At 49.4% G+C, this 19,019-nt stretch overlaps 2 protein-coding genes and 1 long non-coding RNA gene across 4 annotated transcripts; all 3 read right to left on the bottom strand.

Annotated features, from left to right (window-relative positions):
• Window positions 1-790: 790 nt before the first annotated feature.
• On the bottom strand, window positions 791-2,206 carry LOC148385855 (janus kinase and microtubule-interacting protein 3-like). Of its 2 annotated transcripts, none has more exons than XM_088399199.1 (5): window positions 2,053-2,206; window positions 1,868-1,966; window positions 1,539-1,778; window positions 1,229-1,424; window positions 791-1,152 (listed from the first exon to the last, which is right to left on the bottom strand). In XM_088399199.1, exons 2-4 carry the CDS (start codon window positions 1,955-1,957, stop codon window positions 1,239-1,241), a joined length of 516 nt encoding a protein of 171 aa, XP_088255325.1. In that variant the 5' UTR covers window positions 1,958-1,966; window positions 2,053-2,206; the 3' UTR covers window positions 791-1,152; window positions 1,229-1,238. The 2 variants fall into 2 exon arrangements, with proteins under 2 accessions (XP_088255325.1, XP_088255326.1); XM_088399200.1 differs by having other exon boundaries at window positions 1,545-1,778; window positions 2,053-2,204.
• A 285-nt stretch (window positions 2,207-2,491) lies between these two features.
• Window positions 2,492-4,294, bottom strand: LOC148385854 (uncharacterized). Its single transcript, XR_015863161.1, has 3 exons — window positions 3,028-4,294; window positions 2,787-2,891; window positions 2,492-2,642 (listed from the first exon to the last, which is right to left on the bottom strand). It is a non-coding gene; the product is annotated as an uncharacterized LOC148385854 (long non-coding RNA).
• Window positions 4,295-6,066: 1,772 nt separating this feature from the next.
• LOC148385853 (uncharacterized) lies at window positions 6,067-9,263 on the bottom strand. Its single transcript, XM_088398780.1, has 3 exons — window positions 8,985-9,263; window positions 8,796-8,872; window positions 6,067-8,328 (listed from the first exon to the last, which is right to left on the bottom strand). The coding sequence occupies exon 3, from the start codon at window positions 6,949-6,951 to the stop codon at window positions 6,235-6,237; it is 717 nt and encodes a 238-aa protein (XP_088254906.1). The 5' UTR covers window positions 6,952-8,328; window positions 8,796-8,872; window positions 8,985-9,263; the 3' UTR covers window positions 6,067-6,234.
• Window positions 9,264-19,019: the final 9,756 nt, after the last annotated feature.

Here is a 19,019-nt window from a genome sequence, read left to right as displayed (position 1 = left end):
TGACACTCATAGTTTAAAGAAATGTGTTTGCCCATCCTACTTTGTGGAATTTCACCACATGCGCTTTTGACCAAAATACCAAATTGAACTCAAGTGAAGCCAACACGCACAACCCCCCCCCCCCCCCCCCCACACACACACACAAATGTTGATATGAACATAAAAGAGCCGCATGCGGTTCGGGAGTTGCGGCTTGGCCAAACCTGTACTATACAACTTTATTTGTATAAAATTTTCACAACAGCTGTCACACAAACAAAGCGGGAAAAACCGAAGACGTGCGTGTTCCGCCCACGCTGGATTTATTTGCACCTTTGAAAAGACACCGTATTGCCGCAGATGTGGCAAAGAGTACTTTTGGGCATCTGAGACGGAAGGATGTCCAAAGCATCACGTCACCTGCTCTGGTAGGCATGGTGGTGGGACGTTGAGGTCAACCGCTTTGGGGTTGGCTGAATCTTTGATCGCAGGATGCCACACACTTGAAGACAGAAGCAGAAAAGCAGAGCTAAATGCAAAATGTACTCACCGGTGACTCCATCGGAGGTGTCGAGTGCGGTGCCGCTGGAGCTCACTCACCAGCTGGTGTTAGGGCCACAGAATGAAGGCCAAGGAGAAGAATAGAAAGAGAAACAGAAACTTCTCCTCCAATTGTTTGATTTGTCTCTTCTGAGCTTCGATGAATTCTTTCAGCTCTTTGTTCCTCTAGGACGGACAAATGGAAAGTGGCATTCAAAAGCCAGTAAGCGTGCAAGTAAGTGCCGGGCTGGCTTTGGGCCCTTACCTGTTGCGCGCTGTGCAGCAGATCCATTCTCTCTTGGAGGATGCAAGCGTCGCGCTCCCTCAACTCGCACATCAGGGCTCGCTTCCATTGGTCCACGGCGCTCCTAAGCTCTTCTCTCTGATCCGCCGTCAGCACGTCATTCACGCCAGCGTGGCTGGCTTTTTCGCCGTCCGTGGCGGGGCAGTCCCGCTGCGGTAGCGCCTCGTACAACATGGCCTCCAGCTCCAGGATCCTCTGGGCCGCAATCCTCGTCCATCAGTGGTCCGGCGGGAGATTTGAGGGCGGCTTACCTTATGAGCCTGGTCCATGGAACACTTCCTGAAGTCCAACTCTTCATCCAGGTAGCCCTTCTGCTTGCAGAACATATCCTAGCACAGCTCAAGGTCAGAATTGTTGGGGCACATTGCCGGAGTTCCCCTTGGCTGATGTCGCGTGTCTGTCTACCTTCTCACTTTCAATGTCCAACATCTTCTGTTGAAGTGCTGACTTGGTCACTTTGATGTATTCTAACCACTGAGGAAAGGCTGCTGTCACATAAGCAGAATGCGAGAGCGTGCGTGGACGTGCGCGTTACCTTCTCGGCTAGGGTGAGAAGGGTCCTGGCGTGAATCACGACCACCTGCTCCTCGTTGGTGAGATTCTGCAAGAGCCCAAAGGCACAGCGTCAACAAGCTTCTTTCAGCGCAAAGCCTTCCAAAAGTCACATTTGAGCCGCCGAGTCTCGTGGAGTGCGAACATAAGGAGTTCGACATACACTTACGGCGTTATAGCCCAGGATGTCCAGCTTCTTCATCAGATCACTGATGACGATGTCCGGGGGAAAGGCGCAAGGAGCAATGTAAGGTGTTCTGGGACCTCGGGTTAAGGTTAGGGTTGCGAGGGACGCCTTACGTACGCTCACGCCCTCGGCCTCGCAGTAGATCTGCAAAGGGCTGAGGCCGTCTGGGAAACGGACTTGCAGAAACTTCAAGACGGGGGAGCGCCACTCCCTCTCCTGAAAGGCAGAGGCATGCATCCGTCCGTCCGTCCGTCCGTCCGTCCGTCACATCTCTGGCCTCAACACGCTTGTGCGAGTCTTCCCACCTCCAGCTCCAGGATGCGGAACTCAAGCAGTTCGTTTTGGTCTCGGATATCCTGGATGTGCTCTTTCAGACGCGCTTCTTCCGCCTCCATCCGCCTGACCTGAAAAGACAGTCAGACCTCATCTGCGGGGCTTCCCGACAGATGTGACGCCAAGCGACTCCGCCCAGCGCCTTTCTTTCCGTCACCTTTTCGGCCAACTGCTGATTGCTCTGACGCAGCAGCTGCTTCTCCTCCACCCACTTGACATTCTAGAAGAGACAAACGCGTGGACAGCTTTGGAATGTTGTGTCATTTTCATCCACAAATTCTTTGGTTGACTGGAAAATGACATTTGCTTTTCTCCGCATTTTCCCAGCCACGTTCGGGGGGGGGGGGGGGGTTGGTCCAGTAATGCCAGACGGATGAGTGACTGAAGAATGTAGCTATTTTGTCTGAGAAAAAGGTGTGCTCATTGATGAGCTTACCTGTCCTTGTTGCTTCAGCGCTGACTCCAGATCTGCTACTCTGCTTTGATAGTGACCCATTTCTACCATCAGCTTTTCTCTGGTCTGAAAGGAGGAGGAGGGAGGCTCCTCCTCCTCCTTTCAGACCAGAGAACACCCGAGGCTGGGTGAGAACGGGGAGGCTGCGACCCGGCCGGGGGTTGCGGGAAGGGGCGCCACCTTGATCTCCTTCTCGGCGTCGTAGTCCCCTTCGCTGGTCTGGGCTAGCAGAGCGTAGGCTCGTTGCAGCGCTTGATATTCTTGCGTCAGCTGGCGGTAGCGAAGCTCCGCCTCTTCATGCACACACCAATGCAACACAGCACTAGTACCAGAATCAGTCAGACCGGCGACAAAGCACCCGCGACGCAAAGACGAGTCCGATTCCAGGCTGAAGAGGAATGTTTGGTGCCAATACGCTGGCAGAAATGGCGGGCTACCTCTTCGGGTTCCGTGTCGGGGGTTCTGTCGGTGTGAAAAGACAAGGACGATCCGTCCGAGTCCACCAACACGTCTTCGTCGTAGCCGTAAAATTTTTCGATGACCTGCGGGCGCGGAAGCGAACATCTCTCTGAACAAACTGAAGCGACACCTCACGATGAATCGACGAGAGGAACGATAGCGAGAAAAAGGCCATTTCATCTTGCGCAACACCAAGCAGCCGCAAACAAACAGACTCACCTTGCAGGACCTCACGCTTTGTTCCTCCTCAGAGATTCTCGACGTCGGTATCGTAGCAGCAAATCTCTCTCCTGTCGACACAAATAATCCGCCTTTGAGATTCTTTGGATGCAAAGGGAACGAACGGCTCCGGCGCAGAAACAAACGCGACTCACAATGACATTTCTGACATGAGCTCCTGTCTCCAGAGCCTGAAAAACACGTCACCGGCGATGATTGGAGGGACGCTCGTCTTTTCCAAAAGTGACAACTACAGGGTGTGTCAGGGTTTTCCAGATTATCTTTATCGTATCATTGTGTTGCTTTGACTTTGACTGCGACCTGTAATAAATAATATTATTTATCCCTTATTTATCCCTATCGCTTATCCCTTCCTACACAAAGTCGTAAAACACCCCTTGCTATGTTTTGACTAGAGGTCAAGGGCTTCCTCTATTCAATCCACTCTTACACCCACCCTGTTTCTCTTAATTAAAATGCTCGTGCAGGAGCCGAGAGTCAGACTTCATTCGTACAACGGATGGACTCTCCACCTGCAGGTGTCCAAAAGAACTTACTTGTCTCCCGTGTGGTTCTTGCAAAATAAGTTGGAGCGAGCGCAACTCTAACAGGGTGCATTTTGCCACTAGCTGCCTACGGACAATGACGTCGCGCTCGCGGCTCATGGTTGACGGGCTGAGCAGCCGGGCAAGTCCGTCGTTTTCAGCGCACAGCGAGTGGCAAAGGCGCTGACAAAACGGGAGCTTTGAGCTGCTGAAAACGGCAAAACAAGTCTAAAGCGTGTTCAAACGCGTGCGCACAATGCTCCTGCTTGAAAGGTCGGAATTTAAGGGGCCAATTTTTTGGATGGCGGCCGCCGGCCAAGCTTTGGACGGAAAAGGTTTCCTGGCGACAGCGAGCGAGCGCGGCGCTGCCGTACGTGCACCGAGTCGCCTGCCTGAAGACCTTGGACAAGTCGTCGATGATGTGCCGCTGCTCCACAACTTGAAGGAACTCCATTTCACCGTCCTGCTGGCCGCAACCGCGGTCCAGGTCATTGAGCGAACTAGGCCTTCTCTGTGGAACACAAATGCAGTGGACTCTGTTGGCACGCCGCCGTTGTCCGCGTCGACTTACCAAGCTTGCCATCTCCTCGTTCTCCTGGGTGACAAAGCGCACTTTGTTTTCAAGGCGACACAGCACCAGCGAGAGTTCTTCATTCTTCCTGCTCAGGCGTTTGTTTTTGTACAGGAGTGGCAGAAACTGGCTTTCTGTTTCTCTCAGTCGCTTTAGCTGCAAGCATGAAGTGCGGGATGTGAAAGACGCACAACACGCGGGCCAGAACGTATCCATTCCTTTTGCATCGGTTTGAACGGAATCGTGGCTTTGGCTCCCAATAAAAGACATCTACCAGGCAACCGACTCGCCGCGCCGCTCAACTAATAAGCAAGCGCAATGGGTGCCTCGCTGGATGGCGCGCATCAAATGTAGTGCCGTCAATAAATTACCAGTTCATTGCGCTCTTCAGAAAGCAGGGCGTTTCGATCCTCCAGTTTCCTGATGACTGCGCTGAGCTCAGCGATTTTCAGATGAAACCGTCGCGTGTCCCGATCCTCCTGAGACTGAAAACGCCCCGCAACACACACACACAAGCACTCGTTCAAAGTTCAAAACTGTTTTTGTGCTACCTTCCTCCAGCAACGAACTAAGTCATGCGTACTGCAAGTGTGTGATGAGGTGGCTTACGCAATGAAGAGGATTGCTAGTAGCGGCATTGACCCCACTTCCAGGGTAGTTTAGGCCCGCCCTTTGGGAATCCCTCAGGGCAGCGATCTGCTGCTCGGCAGCCTGAGTCTGCAGCTGAAGGCGGTGGACGTGGCCGGCCCCAGGGCTTCATCCAAAACACTAACCGCTCTGTCTTTCAGCTTGATCTCATCCGTCTGGATGTACAAACGGGGAGCGCTCAGGCAGGCGGGCAAACTCATTTGCCAGAATTGTGACAAAAACAAAGAGAGCAACCGGCCAATTTTTTTCTTGAATCGACTAGAACACCTTTGCTGTGACAAAAGCGAAGCGAGCAACCGGACATTTTCTTCTTGTGAAATAGAATAGAATAGAATGCCTTAGGTGTCATTGCACTGCAGGTATACAACGAAATTGGGAACATAGCCACGCACCGCGCATCTGATCAGTCCTACCAGTCGGCGGATCTCCCTCTCGCAGTCTCTCTTGGTTCGGCTCAGCTCCTCCCGATGCTGGTGATGAGCCGATCGGAGCTCGGCCGCTCGGGACTGCCAGGCCTGCTGGGCCGCTGCCAGGGCTTCTTCCGCGCTCCTGGTGGAGGCGACACCGCTCGGTCTCCCGACACCGCCGCGTCTCCTCCACCTCCGCCAGCAAAGCGCCCCCCCTCCTCACCTGAGCAGACATTGCGCCACACCGGGCCGTTGAGACCGCAACGGAGCGCCGCGACGCTTACTGGGGACAAGCTACACAATACGGTAGCGGCCGCATCGAAGCCCGACGTGGCGTGCGGATAGTCAGACACGGATAGAGCGGATCACCTTGTCCATGGAGCCGTCCCTCAGGCTGAGGACCAAGGCATTCAGTCGCTGGATCTCTCCATCTTTGATTTTGATCACTCTCATCAGCTCCATTTCATGCTGCCGCAGTAATGTCTCCCTGGTAATGGCTAACTCTTTCTGCTTCTCCTCATGGAGTTTGCTTTTGAGTTCCGTCATGGCGGCGGTGGCACGGTGGTGCTCCGCCCGCAGGTCCTGACTTCTCTCTCTCTCCAGACAGCTGACCTGACATGACTTAGACTTAGACAAACTTTATTGTCATCTTGTCTGCACATGGTGCATACAAAACGAAATTCCGTTGCATACGTCTTACAACAAAGTAGTGATATTGCAGTTGAATAGAAGTAACATATCCTATGAAAATATATATATATACATATATACTATATATATATATATATATATATATTGAAAATAAGTATAAAGTGCAGCAGTGATAATTATGCAATAGTGCAAGTAGGCAAAACAGTATTCAAGAGTGTGCAGAGGAATGCTAAACCATGTATTAAACTTCTATTTAAAGGGTTTATACAAGTTCAGTAAAGTTGGTAGTGCGAGATAGTGCAAGATAGAGGTCCGTAGTGTCATAAAGTACAGTTCTGTGAATGTGTGATGCAGAGTTCAGTTTAGAGCTCAACAGTTCTAGTGTTCAACAGTCTGATGACAGCAGGGAAAAAGCTGTTGCAGAACCTGGTGGACCTGCAGCGGATGCTGCAAACCTCTTCCCAGAGGGCAGCAGGGAGAACAGTCCATGGTGGGGGTGTGATGGGTCATTGATGATGTTACGGGCACGGGACATGCAGCGCTGAGATGAAATGTCCTGAATGGAGGGAAGAGGAGCCCCTATGATCCTCTCTGCTGTCCTCACCACTCTCCTCACGTTCTTCCAATCGGAGGCGGTGCAGCCTCCACACCACACAGAGAGACAGCTTGTCAGAATGCTCTCTATGGTGCTCCTGTAGAACGTCCTCATGATGGGTGGGGGCAGGTGGGCTCTCCTCATCCTCCGCAGGAAGTACAAGCGCTTCTGTGCCCTCTTGACCAGTGCCGTAGTGTTCATAGTCCAGGTGAGGTCTTCTGTGATGTGGACCCCCAGGAATTTGGTGGTGCTGACCACCTCCACAGCTGAGCTGTTGATGATCAGTGGAGCGTGGTGAGGCTGTTTTTTCCTGAAGTCGACGATGATCTCCTTCATCTTCTCCTCATTCAGGATCAGGCTGTTTTCTCTGCACCAGCCCACCAGCTGCTCCACCTCCTCTCTGTAGTCCAGGTCGTTGTTGTCTCTGATGAGCCCCACCACCGTTGTGTCGTCTGCTGACTTCACGATGTGATTGGTGGTGAACCTGAGGACGCAGTCGTGTGTCATCAGGGTGCACAGCAGGGGGCTCAGGACGCAGCCCTGAAGGGAGCCTGTGCTGAGGGTGATGACATCAGAGGTGTTCTGTCCGACCCGGACTGACTGAGGTCTGTTGGTGACTTCCTAGCAGCCAGTTGCGAAGGGGGGGTGTTGAAGCCCAGGTGTTCCAATTTTCCTACCAGATGCTGTGGGATGATGGTGTTAAACGCTGAGCTGAAGTCCAGGAACAGCCTCCGCACATGGGTGTTCTTCTCCTCCAGGTGAGCCAGGCTCAGGTGAAGAACGGAGGAGATGGCGTCCTGAGTGGAGCGGTTTTGCCGGTCGGCAAACTGGAACGGGTCAAATAATAGGGGGAGTCTGGAAACGATGTGACCTTTAAGCAGCCTTTCGAAGCACTTCATCATAACCGGAGTCAGTGCAACAGGCCGGTAATCATTAAATGAGGTGATTTGAGGTTTCTTCGGCACCGGAATGATGGAGGCAGTCTTAAAGCACGCCGGCACTGTGGCTTGGCCCAGCGAGGTGTTAAAAATGTCTGTGATGACCCCAGCCAGATGACTTGCACATTCCCTGAACACACGCCCAGGAATGTTGTCGGGGCCAGGGGCCTTACAGGGGTTGACTCTCCTCAGGGTCTTCAACACATCGGCGGAGTCAAGGCAGAGTACCTCCTCTTCCTGATGGGGGACAGTTTTAACTGCTGGAGTGCCGTTTAGTGCCTCGAACCTCCCAAAGAAGTTATTTAGACCATTTAGAAAGTCAGCATCAACTACACCCACCGGGGGGGGGGGAGGGTGAGTTGTAGTCTGTAATCGCCCGTATGCCTTGCCACATACTCCTGATGTTTTTGACGTCGTGGAAACGATCCTGAAATTTTCGACTGCGGTCTCGCTTCGCTATCCTGATGGCACGGTTCAAGTTGGCTCTCGCTGTCCTCAGTGTCTCCTTGTCGCCAGACTTGAAGGCAGAGTTCCGCGCTCGTAGCGTTTGACGTACCTCCTCAGTCATCCAGGGTCGTTGGTTGCCCCGGGTGATGATATTCTTAGTGGTGCTGACGTCCTCGGTGCATTTGTTGATGTAGGCTGACACAGTCATGGCACACGCATGTCTAATCTACATCGGGAAAACTGGGAGGGAGGGAGGCAGGCAGGGAGGCAGGCAGGGAGGCAGGCAGGGAGGCAGGCAGTGTCTGTCTGTTGAGGTTTTCACCTTGTTCTTCTCCTGCTGAAGTTCTAACTGGACGTCCATCAGTTTGGTTCTCAGCTCGTCATTGGCGGCCTGAAGGGCGTCCGTTCGCTCCGCCTTGGCCCGCCCTGCCGGAGCTCGTTTGGACATCTCTTACTCGAGTCTCGCCCGGTCGTCAGTCAGAGATCACAACATTTGTACCTGGAGAGCACAAACGCAGCGCTGTTTTCCACTGGCTTCGAACTCAACTTCAATCGGTACCGTAACTTACAACATCATAAACATAGAACTAGCTTGACTTATTCATTGAATAAATGCATTTGGTTCTTCAAAACTGCATCACGCAACATAGCGTGACCGAGACGGCCGTTATCCACCTGCGTGAAGTTATTTGGTGAAATGAATGAGATGTTTAAGACACCATCGTTCTGTCTCTATGTAGATGAAGGGAAATAATCGATTGCTGAAGGTCCAAAGGTGTTGTGATAAACAAATAAACATATTAGTGATTAGTGACATATTTGTGATAAACATATTAGGCAGGATAATCACATATGTTAACGTGACTGCCCACACTGTATTTATTTATGGTTATTTGTTAGATCGAGTACTGTTAGACATGAAATAGGAAGTGTTTAACATAAATGGAAGACGAAAGGGGTACTCACCATTGTAGCTCTTGCTGGTCAATGATACGAGCCTCTTCTTGCAGTGGAAAACATACAGCCAACAAACACCGTGGAACCTAAAGGAATGAAATTAAACATTAACATTTAGCCTCAACCAACATTCACAGATACAACGCAACGCAAACTACACAAACGTAAATCTTTTTAAACACAATGAGTTGTACTTACCGTGTACGCTCTAGACGGTCCACTTGCAAGCAGAAAATAAAGATATTTCTGTTGATAATCGTCGTGTTTGTATCCGGTGTCTCGCTCAAGGCCATTGCGCCCACAGATTTGAATTTTGGCGAGAGTTCAGCCTATTGACGTCATTTCCGCGGTGTAATACCCGCATATCTGAAACGGCAAAGTTAAGAGTAGAGTTAAATAAAGTTTTTAGTCAACGCAATAATTTACAACCGTTGACCAGTCGAAATAATCGTCGAAATTTGGCGTCTGTGGCTGGAAGGAGACGCCGAGTTCGACATTCCTCCCAAACGCCACACTCCCTCGCTTTTCAGGGCTAAAAAAAAACAGTTGTAATTACCTTGTACGCTCTAGACGGTCAAGTTGCAAGCTGAAAACAAAAATATTTGCCTTGTTAGTCATCGTGTTACTAACCGCTGTGTCTTGTTTGCCAGAATTGCCGCTTTCCTACTTCCTGTTGCAAGCCACGCCCACGGATTATAATTTTGCCGTGAGTTCCGCCTATTGACGTCAGGTCCGCGTCACATGACTGCGACGTAATATTATCTAAAACTGTTTGTGCGGTATTGTGTTGTTCTGTGCGGTATTGTGTTATTCTGTGCGGCGTCGTGTTGTTCTGTGCGGCGTCGTGTTGTTCAGTGCGACGTCGTGTTGTTCAGTGCGGCATGGTGTTGTTCAGTGCGGCATGGTGTTGTTCAGTGCGGCATGGTGTTGTTCAGTGCGGCATAATGTTGTTCAGTGCGGCATAATGTTGTTCAGTGCGGCATGGTGTTGTTCAGTGCGGCATGGTGTTGTTCAGTGCGGCATGGTGTTGTTCAGTGCGGCATAATGTTGTTCAGTGCGCCATAATGTTGTTCAGTGCGGCATGGTGTTGTTCAGTGCGGGATGGTGTTGTTCAGTGCAGGATGGTGTTGTTCAGTGCGGCATGGTGTTGTTCAATGCGGCATGGTGTTGTTCAGTGCGGGATGGTGTTGTTCAGTGCGGCATGGTGTTGTTCAGTGCGGCATAATGTTGTTCAGTGCGGCATGGTGTTGTTCAGTGCGGCATGGTGTTGTTCAGTGCGGCATGGTGTTGTTCAGTGCGGCATGGTGTTGTTCAGTGCGGAATGGTGTTGTTCAGTGCGGCATGGTGTTGTTCAGTCCGGGATGGTGTTGTTCAATGCGGGATCGTGTTGTTCAGTGCGGGGTGGTGTTGTTCAGTGCGGGATGGTGTTGTTCAGTGCGGCATGGTGTTGTTCAATGCGGCATGGTGTTGTTCAGTGCGGGATGGTGTTGTTCATTGCGGCATGGTGTTGTTCAGTGCGGCATGGTGTTGTTCAGTGCGGCATGGTGTTGTTCAGTGCGGCATGGTGTTGTTCAGTGCGGCATAATGTTGTTCAGTGCGGCATGGTGTTGTTCAGTGTGGAAAGGTGTTGTTCAGTGCAGGATGGTGTTGTTCAGTGCGGCATGGTGTTGTTCAATGCAGGATCGTGTTGTTCAGTGCAGCATAATGTTGTTCAGTGCAGCATGGTGTTGTTCAGTGCGGCATGGTGTTGTTCAGTGCGGCATGGTGTTGTTCAGTGCAGGATGGTGTTGTTCAATGCGGGATCATGTTGTTCAGTGCGGCATGGTGTTGTTCAGTGCGGCATGGTGTTGTTCAGTGCGGCATGGTGTTGTTCAGTGCGGCATGGTGTTGTTCAGTGCGGCATGGTGTTGTTCAGTGCGGCATGGTGTTGTTCAGTGCGGCATGGTGTTGTTCAGTGCGGCATAATGTTGTCCAGTGCGCCATAATGTTGTTCAGTGCGGCATGGTGTTGTTTAGTGCGGGATGGTGTTGTTCAGTGCAGGATGGTGTTGTTCAGTGCGGCATGGTGTTGTTCAGTGCGGCATGGTGTTGTTCAGTGCGGCATGGTGTTGTTCAGTGCAGGATGGTGTTGTTCAGTGCGGCATGGTGTTGTTCAATGCGGCATGGTGTTGTTCAGTGCGGGATGGTGTTGTTCAGTGCAGGATGGTGTTCAGTGCGGCATGGTGTTGTTCAGTGCGGAATGGTGTTGTTCAGTGCGGCATGGTGTTGTTCAGTGCGGCATGGTGTTGTTCAGTGCAGGATGGTGTTGTTCAATGCGGGATCGTGTTGTTCAGCGCGGCATGGTGTTGTTCAGTGCGGCATGGTGTTGTTCAGTGCGGCATAATGTTGTTCAGTGCGGGATGGTGTTGTTCATTGCGGCATGGTGTTCTTCAGTGCGGCATGGTGTTGTTCAGTGCGGCATGGTGTTGTTCAGTGCGGCATAATGTTGTCCAGTGCGCCATAATGTTGTTCAGTGCGGCATGGTGTTGTTTAGTGCGGGATGGTGTTGTTCAGTGCATGGTGTTGTTTAGTGCGGGATGGTGTTGTTCAGTGCAGGATGGTGTTGTTCAGTGCGGCATGGTGTTGTTCAATGCGGCATGGTGTTGTTCAGTGCGGGATGGTGTTGTTCAGTGCGGCATGGTGTTGTTCAGTGCGGCATAATGTTGTTCAGTGCGGCATGGTGTTGTTCAGTGCGGCATGGTGTTGTTCAGTGCGGCATGGTGTTGTTCAGTGCGGCATGGTGTTGTTCAGTGCGGAATGGTGTTGTTCAGTGCGGCATGGTGTTGTTCAGTGCGGGATGGTGTTGTTCAATGCGGGATCGTGTTGTTTAGTGCGGGGTGTTGTTGTTCAGTGCAGGATGGTGTTGTTCAGTGCAGGATGGTGTTGTTCAGTGCGGCATGGTGTTGTTCAATGCAGGATCGTGTTGTTCAGTGCAGCATAATGTTGTTCAGTGCAGCATGGTGTTGTTCAGTGCGGCATGGTGTTGTTCAATGCGGCATGGTGTTGTTCAGTGCGGCATGGTGTTTTTCAGTGCGGCATAATGTTGTTCAGTGCGGCATGGTGTTGTTCAGTGCGGCATGGTGTTGTTCAGTGCGACATAATGTTGTTCAGTGCGGCATAATGTTGTTCAGTGCGGCATGGTGTTGTTCAGTGCGGCATGGTGTTGTTCAGTGCGGCATGGTGTTGTTCAGTGCGGCATGGTGTTGTTCAGTGCGGCATGGTGTTGTTCAGTGCAGGATGGTGTTGTTCAGTGCAGGATGGTGTTGTTCAATGCGGCATGGTGTTGTTCAGTGCGGGATGGTGTTGTTCAGTGCAGGATGGTGTTGTTCAGTGCGTCATGGTGTTGTTCAGTGCGGCATGGTGTTGTTCAGTGCGGCATGGTGTTGTTCAGTGCGGCATGGTGTTGTTCAGTGCAGGATGGTGTTGTTCAATGCGGGATGGTGTTGTTCAGTGCGGGATGGTGTTGTTCAGTGCAGGATGGTGTTGTTCAGTGCGGCATGGTGTTGTTCAATGGGGCATGGTGTTGTTCAGTGCAGGATGGTGTTGTTCAGTGCGGCATGGTGTTGTTCAATGCGGCATGGTGTTGTTCAATGCGGCATGGTGTTGTTCAGTGCGGGATGGTGTTGTTCAGTGCGGCATGGTGTTGTTCAGTGCAGCGTAATGTTGTTCAGTGCGGCATGGTGTTGTTCAGTGCGGAATGGTGTTGTTCAGTGCGGCATGGTGTTGTTCAGTGCGGGATGGTGTTGTTCAGTGCGGCATGGTGTTGCTCAGTGCGGCATGGTGTTGTTCAGTGCGGGATGGTGTTGTTCATTGCGGCATGGTGTTGTTCAGTGCGGCATGGTGTTGTTCAGTGCGGCATGGTGTTGTTCAGTGCGGCATAATGTTGTTCAGTGCGCCATAATGTTGTTCAGTGCGGCATGGTGTTGTTCAGTGAGGGATGGTGTTGTTCAGTGCGGCATGGTGTTGTTCAATGCGGGATGGTGTTGTTCAGTGCGGGATGGTGTTGTTCAGTGCGGCATGGTGTTGTTCAGTGCGGCATGGTGTTGTTCAGTGCGGCATGGTGTTGTTCAGTGCGGCATGGTGTTGTTCAGTGCGGCATGGTGTTGTTCAGTGCGGCATGGTGTTGTTCAGTGCGGCATAATGTTGTTCAGTGCGGCATAATGTTGTTCAGTGCGGCATAATGTTGTTCAGTGCGGCATAATGTTGTTCAGTGCGGCATAATGTTGTTCAGTGCGGGATGGTGTTGTTCATTGCGGCATGGTGTTGTTCAGTGCGGCATGGTGTTGTTCAGTGCGGCATGGTGTTGTTCAGTGCGGCATGGTGTTGTTCAGTGCGGGATGGTGTTGTTCAGTGCGGCATGGTGTTGTTCAATGCGGCATGGTGTTGTTCAGTTCGGGATGGTGTTCAGTGCGGCATGGTGTTGTTCAGTGTGGCATGGTGTTGTTCAGTGCGGCATGGTGTTGTTCAGTGCGGCATAGTGTTGTTCAGTGCGGCATAGTGTTGTTCAGTGCGGCATGGTGTTGTTCAGTGCGGAATGGTGTTGTTCAGTGCGGCATGGTGTTGTTCAGTACGGCATGGTGTTGTTCAGTGCGGCATGGTGTTGTTCAGTGCGGCATGGTGTTGTTCAGTGCGGGATGGTGTTCAATGCGGGATCGTGTTGTTCAGTGCGGCATGGTGTTGTTCAGTGCGGCATGGTGTTGTTCATTTCGGCATAATGTTGTTCAGTGCAGCATAATGTTGTTTAGTGCGGCATGGTGTTGTTCAGTGCGGGATGGTGTTGTTCAGTGCGTTATAATGTTGTTCAGTGCGGCATGGTGTTGTTCAGTGTGGCATGGTGTTGTTCAGTGCGGCATGGTGTTGTTCAGTGCGGCATAATGTTGTTCAGTGCGGCATAATGTTGTTCAGTGCGGCATGGTGTTGTTCAGTGCGGGATGGTGTTGTTCAGTGCGGGATGGTGTTGTTCAGTGCGGCATGGTGTTCAATGCGGAATGGTGTTGTTCAGTGCAGGATGGTGTTGTTCAGTGCGGCATGGTGTTGTTCAGTGCGGCATAATGTTGTTCAGTGCGGCATGGTGTTGTTCAGTGCGGCATGGTGTTGTTCAGTGCGGCATGGTGTTGTTCAGTGCGGCATGGTGTTGTTCAGTGCGGCATAATGTTGTTCAGTGCGGCATGGTGTTGTTCAGTGCGGCATGGTGTTGTTCAGTGCGGCATAATGTTCAGTGCGGCATAATGTTGTTCAGTGCGGCATGGTGTTGTTCAGTGCGGGATGGTGTTGTTCAGTGCAGGATGGTGTTGTTCAGTGCGGCATGGTGTTCAGTGCGGGATGGTGTCTTTCAGTGCGGCATGGTGTCGTTCAGTGCGGCATGGTGTCTTTCAGTGCGGCATGGTGTCGTTCAGTGAGGCATGGTGTTGTTCAGTGCGGCATGGTGTTGTTTAGTGCGGCATGGTGTTGTTCAGTGCGGGATGGTGTTGTTCAGTGTGGCATGGTGTTCAGTGCGGCATGGTGTTGTTCAGTGCGGTATCGTGTTGTTCAGTGCGGTATCGTGTTTCTCAGTGCGGTATCGTGTTGTTCAGTGCAGTATCGTTGTGTTGTTCGTATTGTGTTTAACACTTAGCCTCTAACACTTAGCCTCTAACACTTAGCCTCTAGCATCTAGAAGGTAAATAAATAGGAAGGAAGGACTCACCGGTGACGCCTTCGCCCACGTCCAAGCGTTGTACTTTGTATTTTCATCCTTCTGACAGTGGAAAACATAGCCAACAAACACCGTGGAACCTAAACGAATGAAAGAAAACTATCATTTGGCCACAACCAACATTCACAGATACAACACAATGTGACGTGCGGGGTTGAGGTTAAAGGTTGAGTGAAGGGCCCTCGTTTTAAACTACTTTTTTGAAAAGGATTGGGAACAAGTAAGACGTATTTAATTTATTTAATGGGAAGTAGTAAGAGCTATATAATTTAATCTATGTATTATATTCTATTGTATTGTATTCTGTTGTATTCTTTTGGATTGTATTCACACTAACCCCACTAAAACTTCAGCCCACAAAAACTCGCCTCTGGCGCCTAGCCTCTGGCACTTAGCCTCTAACACTTAGCCTTTAACACTTAGCCTTTAACACTTAGCCTTTAACACTTAGCCTTTAACACTTAGCCTAGAAGGTGAATAAATAGGGTTACAGGTTGAGTGAAGGGACCTCGTTTTAAACTACTTTTTTGAAAAGGAGTGGGAACAAGACAGACTTTTTTAATTTATTTAATGGGAAGAAGACTTATTTAGTTTAATTGATCTATTTTTGTTCCCTGCCAAAATTCGATTTGCTGCAATTCCAAATTTCCAAAGTGAATGAAGGAAAGAAGTCGTTTAAATTATGATTTTGTTTAAATACTAGGCATAGACACAAAATCTACGGCACAAAATGGGCAGACTTTACTTGTTTGAAGAGGACTGGTTACAAGACAGACTTTTCTGATTTATTTAATGGGAAGAGGACTTATTTAGTTTATTTAATCTATTTTTGTTCCCTGGCAAAATTGGATTTGCTGAAATTGTATTTTGCCAAATCTCGATTTGAGACCTGATAGGAAGTATTAAACGCTTAGTTAAATCAATACAAGTTGGTAATAAGAGCGAGTAATGTTGGTTGAACCGATGAATGAAGGTTGAAAGCAATTTAAATTATGACTTTGTATAAATACTAGATATTAACAGAACATCTACTGCGCAAAATGGGCAGAGTTTACTTGTTTGAGAAGGAGTGGCTTATTCAAAACTAAGATTTATGTAATCTGTTTGTTCCAAGGCAAAATTGGATGTGATGCAATTCCAAATTTCACCACATGATGGTGCCCAATTTTGACTTCATAGGACATATTAAACACTTAGCTTGTTATTATGTTCAAGGTAATCAGATTTGTTTATCATTCTAATGGCCTCTTCAAAACTATTCTGGATTACTACTTTGGATCTATTCTACATTACTTGGCAACAACATACTCTGTAACAGATTAGGCAGTATAATCACATATGTTAACTTGAGAGTGCCCACACTCAATCTACTTATCGTGATGTGTTAAATCAATTACTGTTAGACATTATTTGTCTGATAATCTACCAAATCTTTGAATTGAAGAATTTGTGATTTAATTAATAGCTTGTTCAGGGTAATCAGACTTGTATATAATTCTAATGGCCTTCTTTTGAAAACTATTCTGAATTACAACTTTGGATCTTATATTACTTTGCAACAATCTACTCGGTGACAGATTAGGCAGTATAATCACATATGTTAACTTCAGTGCCCACACTGTATTTATTTATGGTTATTTGTTAAATCAAGTACTGTTAGACATGAAATAGGAAGTGTTTAACATAAATGTTATGGCTACTCACCATTGTAGCTCGCTCCTGGTCAATGATATGAGCCTCTTCTTGCAGTGGAAAACTTGCAGCCAACAAACACCGTGGAACCTAAAGGAATGAAATTAAACATTAACATTTCGCCCGGACCAACATTCACACGTACAACGCAACGCGGCTACACTTCTGCTATTACAAACGTAAATCTCCTTAAACACAACGAGTGTTACTTACCGTGTACGCTCTAGGCAAAATTGGATGTGATGCAATTCCAAATCTATCTGAAACGGCAGTTAAAAGTAGAGTTACATCAAGTTTTCTTTTTTAATCAACACAATCATTTACAACCGTTGACCAGAAAGAATCGTCGAAATTCGACGTCCCCCACAAACGCCACGCTCACTCGCTTTTCAGGGCAACAAAAGTACTTCTTTTTAAAAACGATGAGTTGTACTTACCGTGTACACTCTGGACGGTCCAGTTGCAAGCAGAAAATAAAAATATTTCTCTTGTTAGTCGTATGTTACCATCCGCTGTGTCTTTGTCAACATCGCCGCCATTTTCCTACTTCCTGCTGCGAGCCACGCCCACGGATTTAAATTTGGGCGGAAGCTCTTTCCATTGGCGTCGTTTTTGCGTATAGCAAATCCGATTGGTTGGGAAGGGGGCACGGTTATGCAGCCGAGGGGTCCTGTGATCGGTGGGATGTAAAGTAGGCGTCGACGTCACGTCCGCGTCACGTGACCACGACGTGGCAGACGTCATATAGCAACCGCTGTTTTGTTTAGTAGACTTACAGTTGTTATGCATTGACATAATGGCGCACACACCAAATAGATTTAAATAAATTAAATAATTCTTCTGCCCACTCTCTTTTAAACAAGTTAACTCTCCCCGCGGATTTGAATTCCGGCGAAAGTTACGCCCATCGACGTCACGTATGTCACGTGACCACGACGTGGCAGATGTCATATAGCAACCGCTGTTTTGTTTAGTAGATTTACAGTTGTTATGCATTGGCATAATGGTGTGCACTCAAAATAGATTTAAATAAATTAAATATTTCTTCTGCCTACTCCCTTTTAAACAAGTTAACTCTGCCCACGTCCATTGACGTCTTGTCTGCGTCACGTGACCACGACGTAGCGACGTCATATAGTAACCGCTGTTTTGACCAGTAGACTTAGTTATTATGCGTTGACATAATGGCGCACTGGTTAGCATGGCCACCTCTTAAGCATGATGATGCGGGTTCGACGCCTGATCAATGTTAGCATGGAGTGAGCTGAAGTGCATGGCGCTGAAGATATGAATCTTTGAAATGCGCTGAGGTCTGACATATCAGGCAGAATGGTTTGCCATCACGTTCAACAAAAAATAGAAACTTTCCCACTCTGATTAAAACGTCCTGTGTTCATCTACGTATTTTCGTTTTGCTGTGCATCTTTTCCCTGCCATTTCGAGAGCCCAATTGACACTCATAGTTTAAAGAAATGTGTTTGCCCATCCTACTTTGTGGAATTTCACCACATGCGCTTTTGACCAAAATACCAAATTGAACTCAAGTGAAGCCAACACGCACAACCCCCCCCCCCCCCCCCCACACACACACACAAATGTTGATATGAACATAAAAGAGCCGCATGCGGTTCGGGAGTTGCGGCTTGGCCAAACCTGTACTATACAACTTTATTTGTATAAAATTTTCACAACAGCTGTCACACAAACAAAGCGGGAAAAACCGAAGACGTGCGTGTTCCGCCCACGCTGGATTTATTTGCACCTTTGAAAAGACACCGTATTGCCGCAGATGTGGCAAAGAGTACTTTTGGGCATCTGAGACGGAAGGATGTCCAAAGCATCACGTCACCTGCTCTGGTAGGCATGGTGGTGGGACGTTGAGGTCAACCGCTTTGGGGTTGGCTGAATCTTTGATCGCAGGATGCCACACACTTGAAGACAGAAGCAGAAAAGCAGAGCTAAATGCAAAATGTACTCACCGGTGACTCCATCGGAGGTGTCGAGTGCGGTGCCGCTGGAGCTCACTCACCAGCTGGTGTTAGGGCCACAGAATGAAGGCCAAGGAGAAGAATAGAAAGAGAAACAGAAACTTCTCCTCCAATTGTTTGATTTGTCTCTTCTGAGCTTCGATGAATTCTTTCAGCTCTTTGTTCCTCTAGTACGGACAAATGGAAAGTGGCATTCAAAAGCCAGTAAGCGTGCAAGTAAGTGCCGGGCTGGCTTTGGGCCCTTACCTGTTGCGCGCTGTGCAGCAGATCCATTCTCTCTTGGAGGATGCAAGCGTCGCGCTCCCTCAACTCGCACATCAGGGCTCGCTTCCATTGGTCCACGGCGCTCCTAAGCTCTTCTCTCTGATCCGCCGTCAGCACGTCATTCACGCCAGCGTGGCTGGCTTTTTCGCCGTCCGTGGCGGGGCAGTCCCGCTGCGGTAGCGCCTCGTACAACATGGCCTCCAGCTCCAGGATCCTCTGGGCCGCAATCCTCGTCCATCAGTGGTCCGGCGGGAGATTTGAGGGCGGCTTACCTTATGAGCCTGGTCCATGGAACACTTCCTGAAGTCCAACTCTTCATCCAGGTAGCCCTTCTGCTTGCAGAACATATCCTAGCACAGCTCAAGGTCAGAATTGTTGGGGCACATTGCCGGAGTTCCCCTTGGCTGATGTCGCGTGTCTGTCTACCTTCTCACTTTCAATGTCCAACATCTTCTGTTGAAGTGCTGACTTGGTCACTTTGATGTATTCTAACCACTGAGGAAAGGCTGCTGTCACATAAGCAGAATGCGAGAGCGTGCGTGGACGTGCGCGTTAC

The sequence above is a fragment of the Syngnathus floridae genome, chromosome 15 (genome assembly GCF_059516105.1).
Source record: "Syngnathus floridae isolate MCC-2025c chromosome 15, RoL_Sflo_1.0, whole genome shotgun sequence".
NCBI classification, from domain to species: Eukaryota; Metazoa; Chordata; class Actinopteri; order Syngnathiformes; family Syngnathidae; genus Syngnathus; species Syngnathus floridae.
Note: the sequence above shows the minus strand (reverse complement) of the source record. Positions and strands in the feature narration are given on the sequence as shown.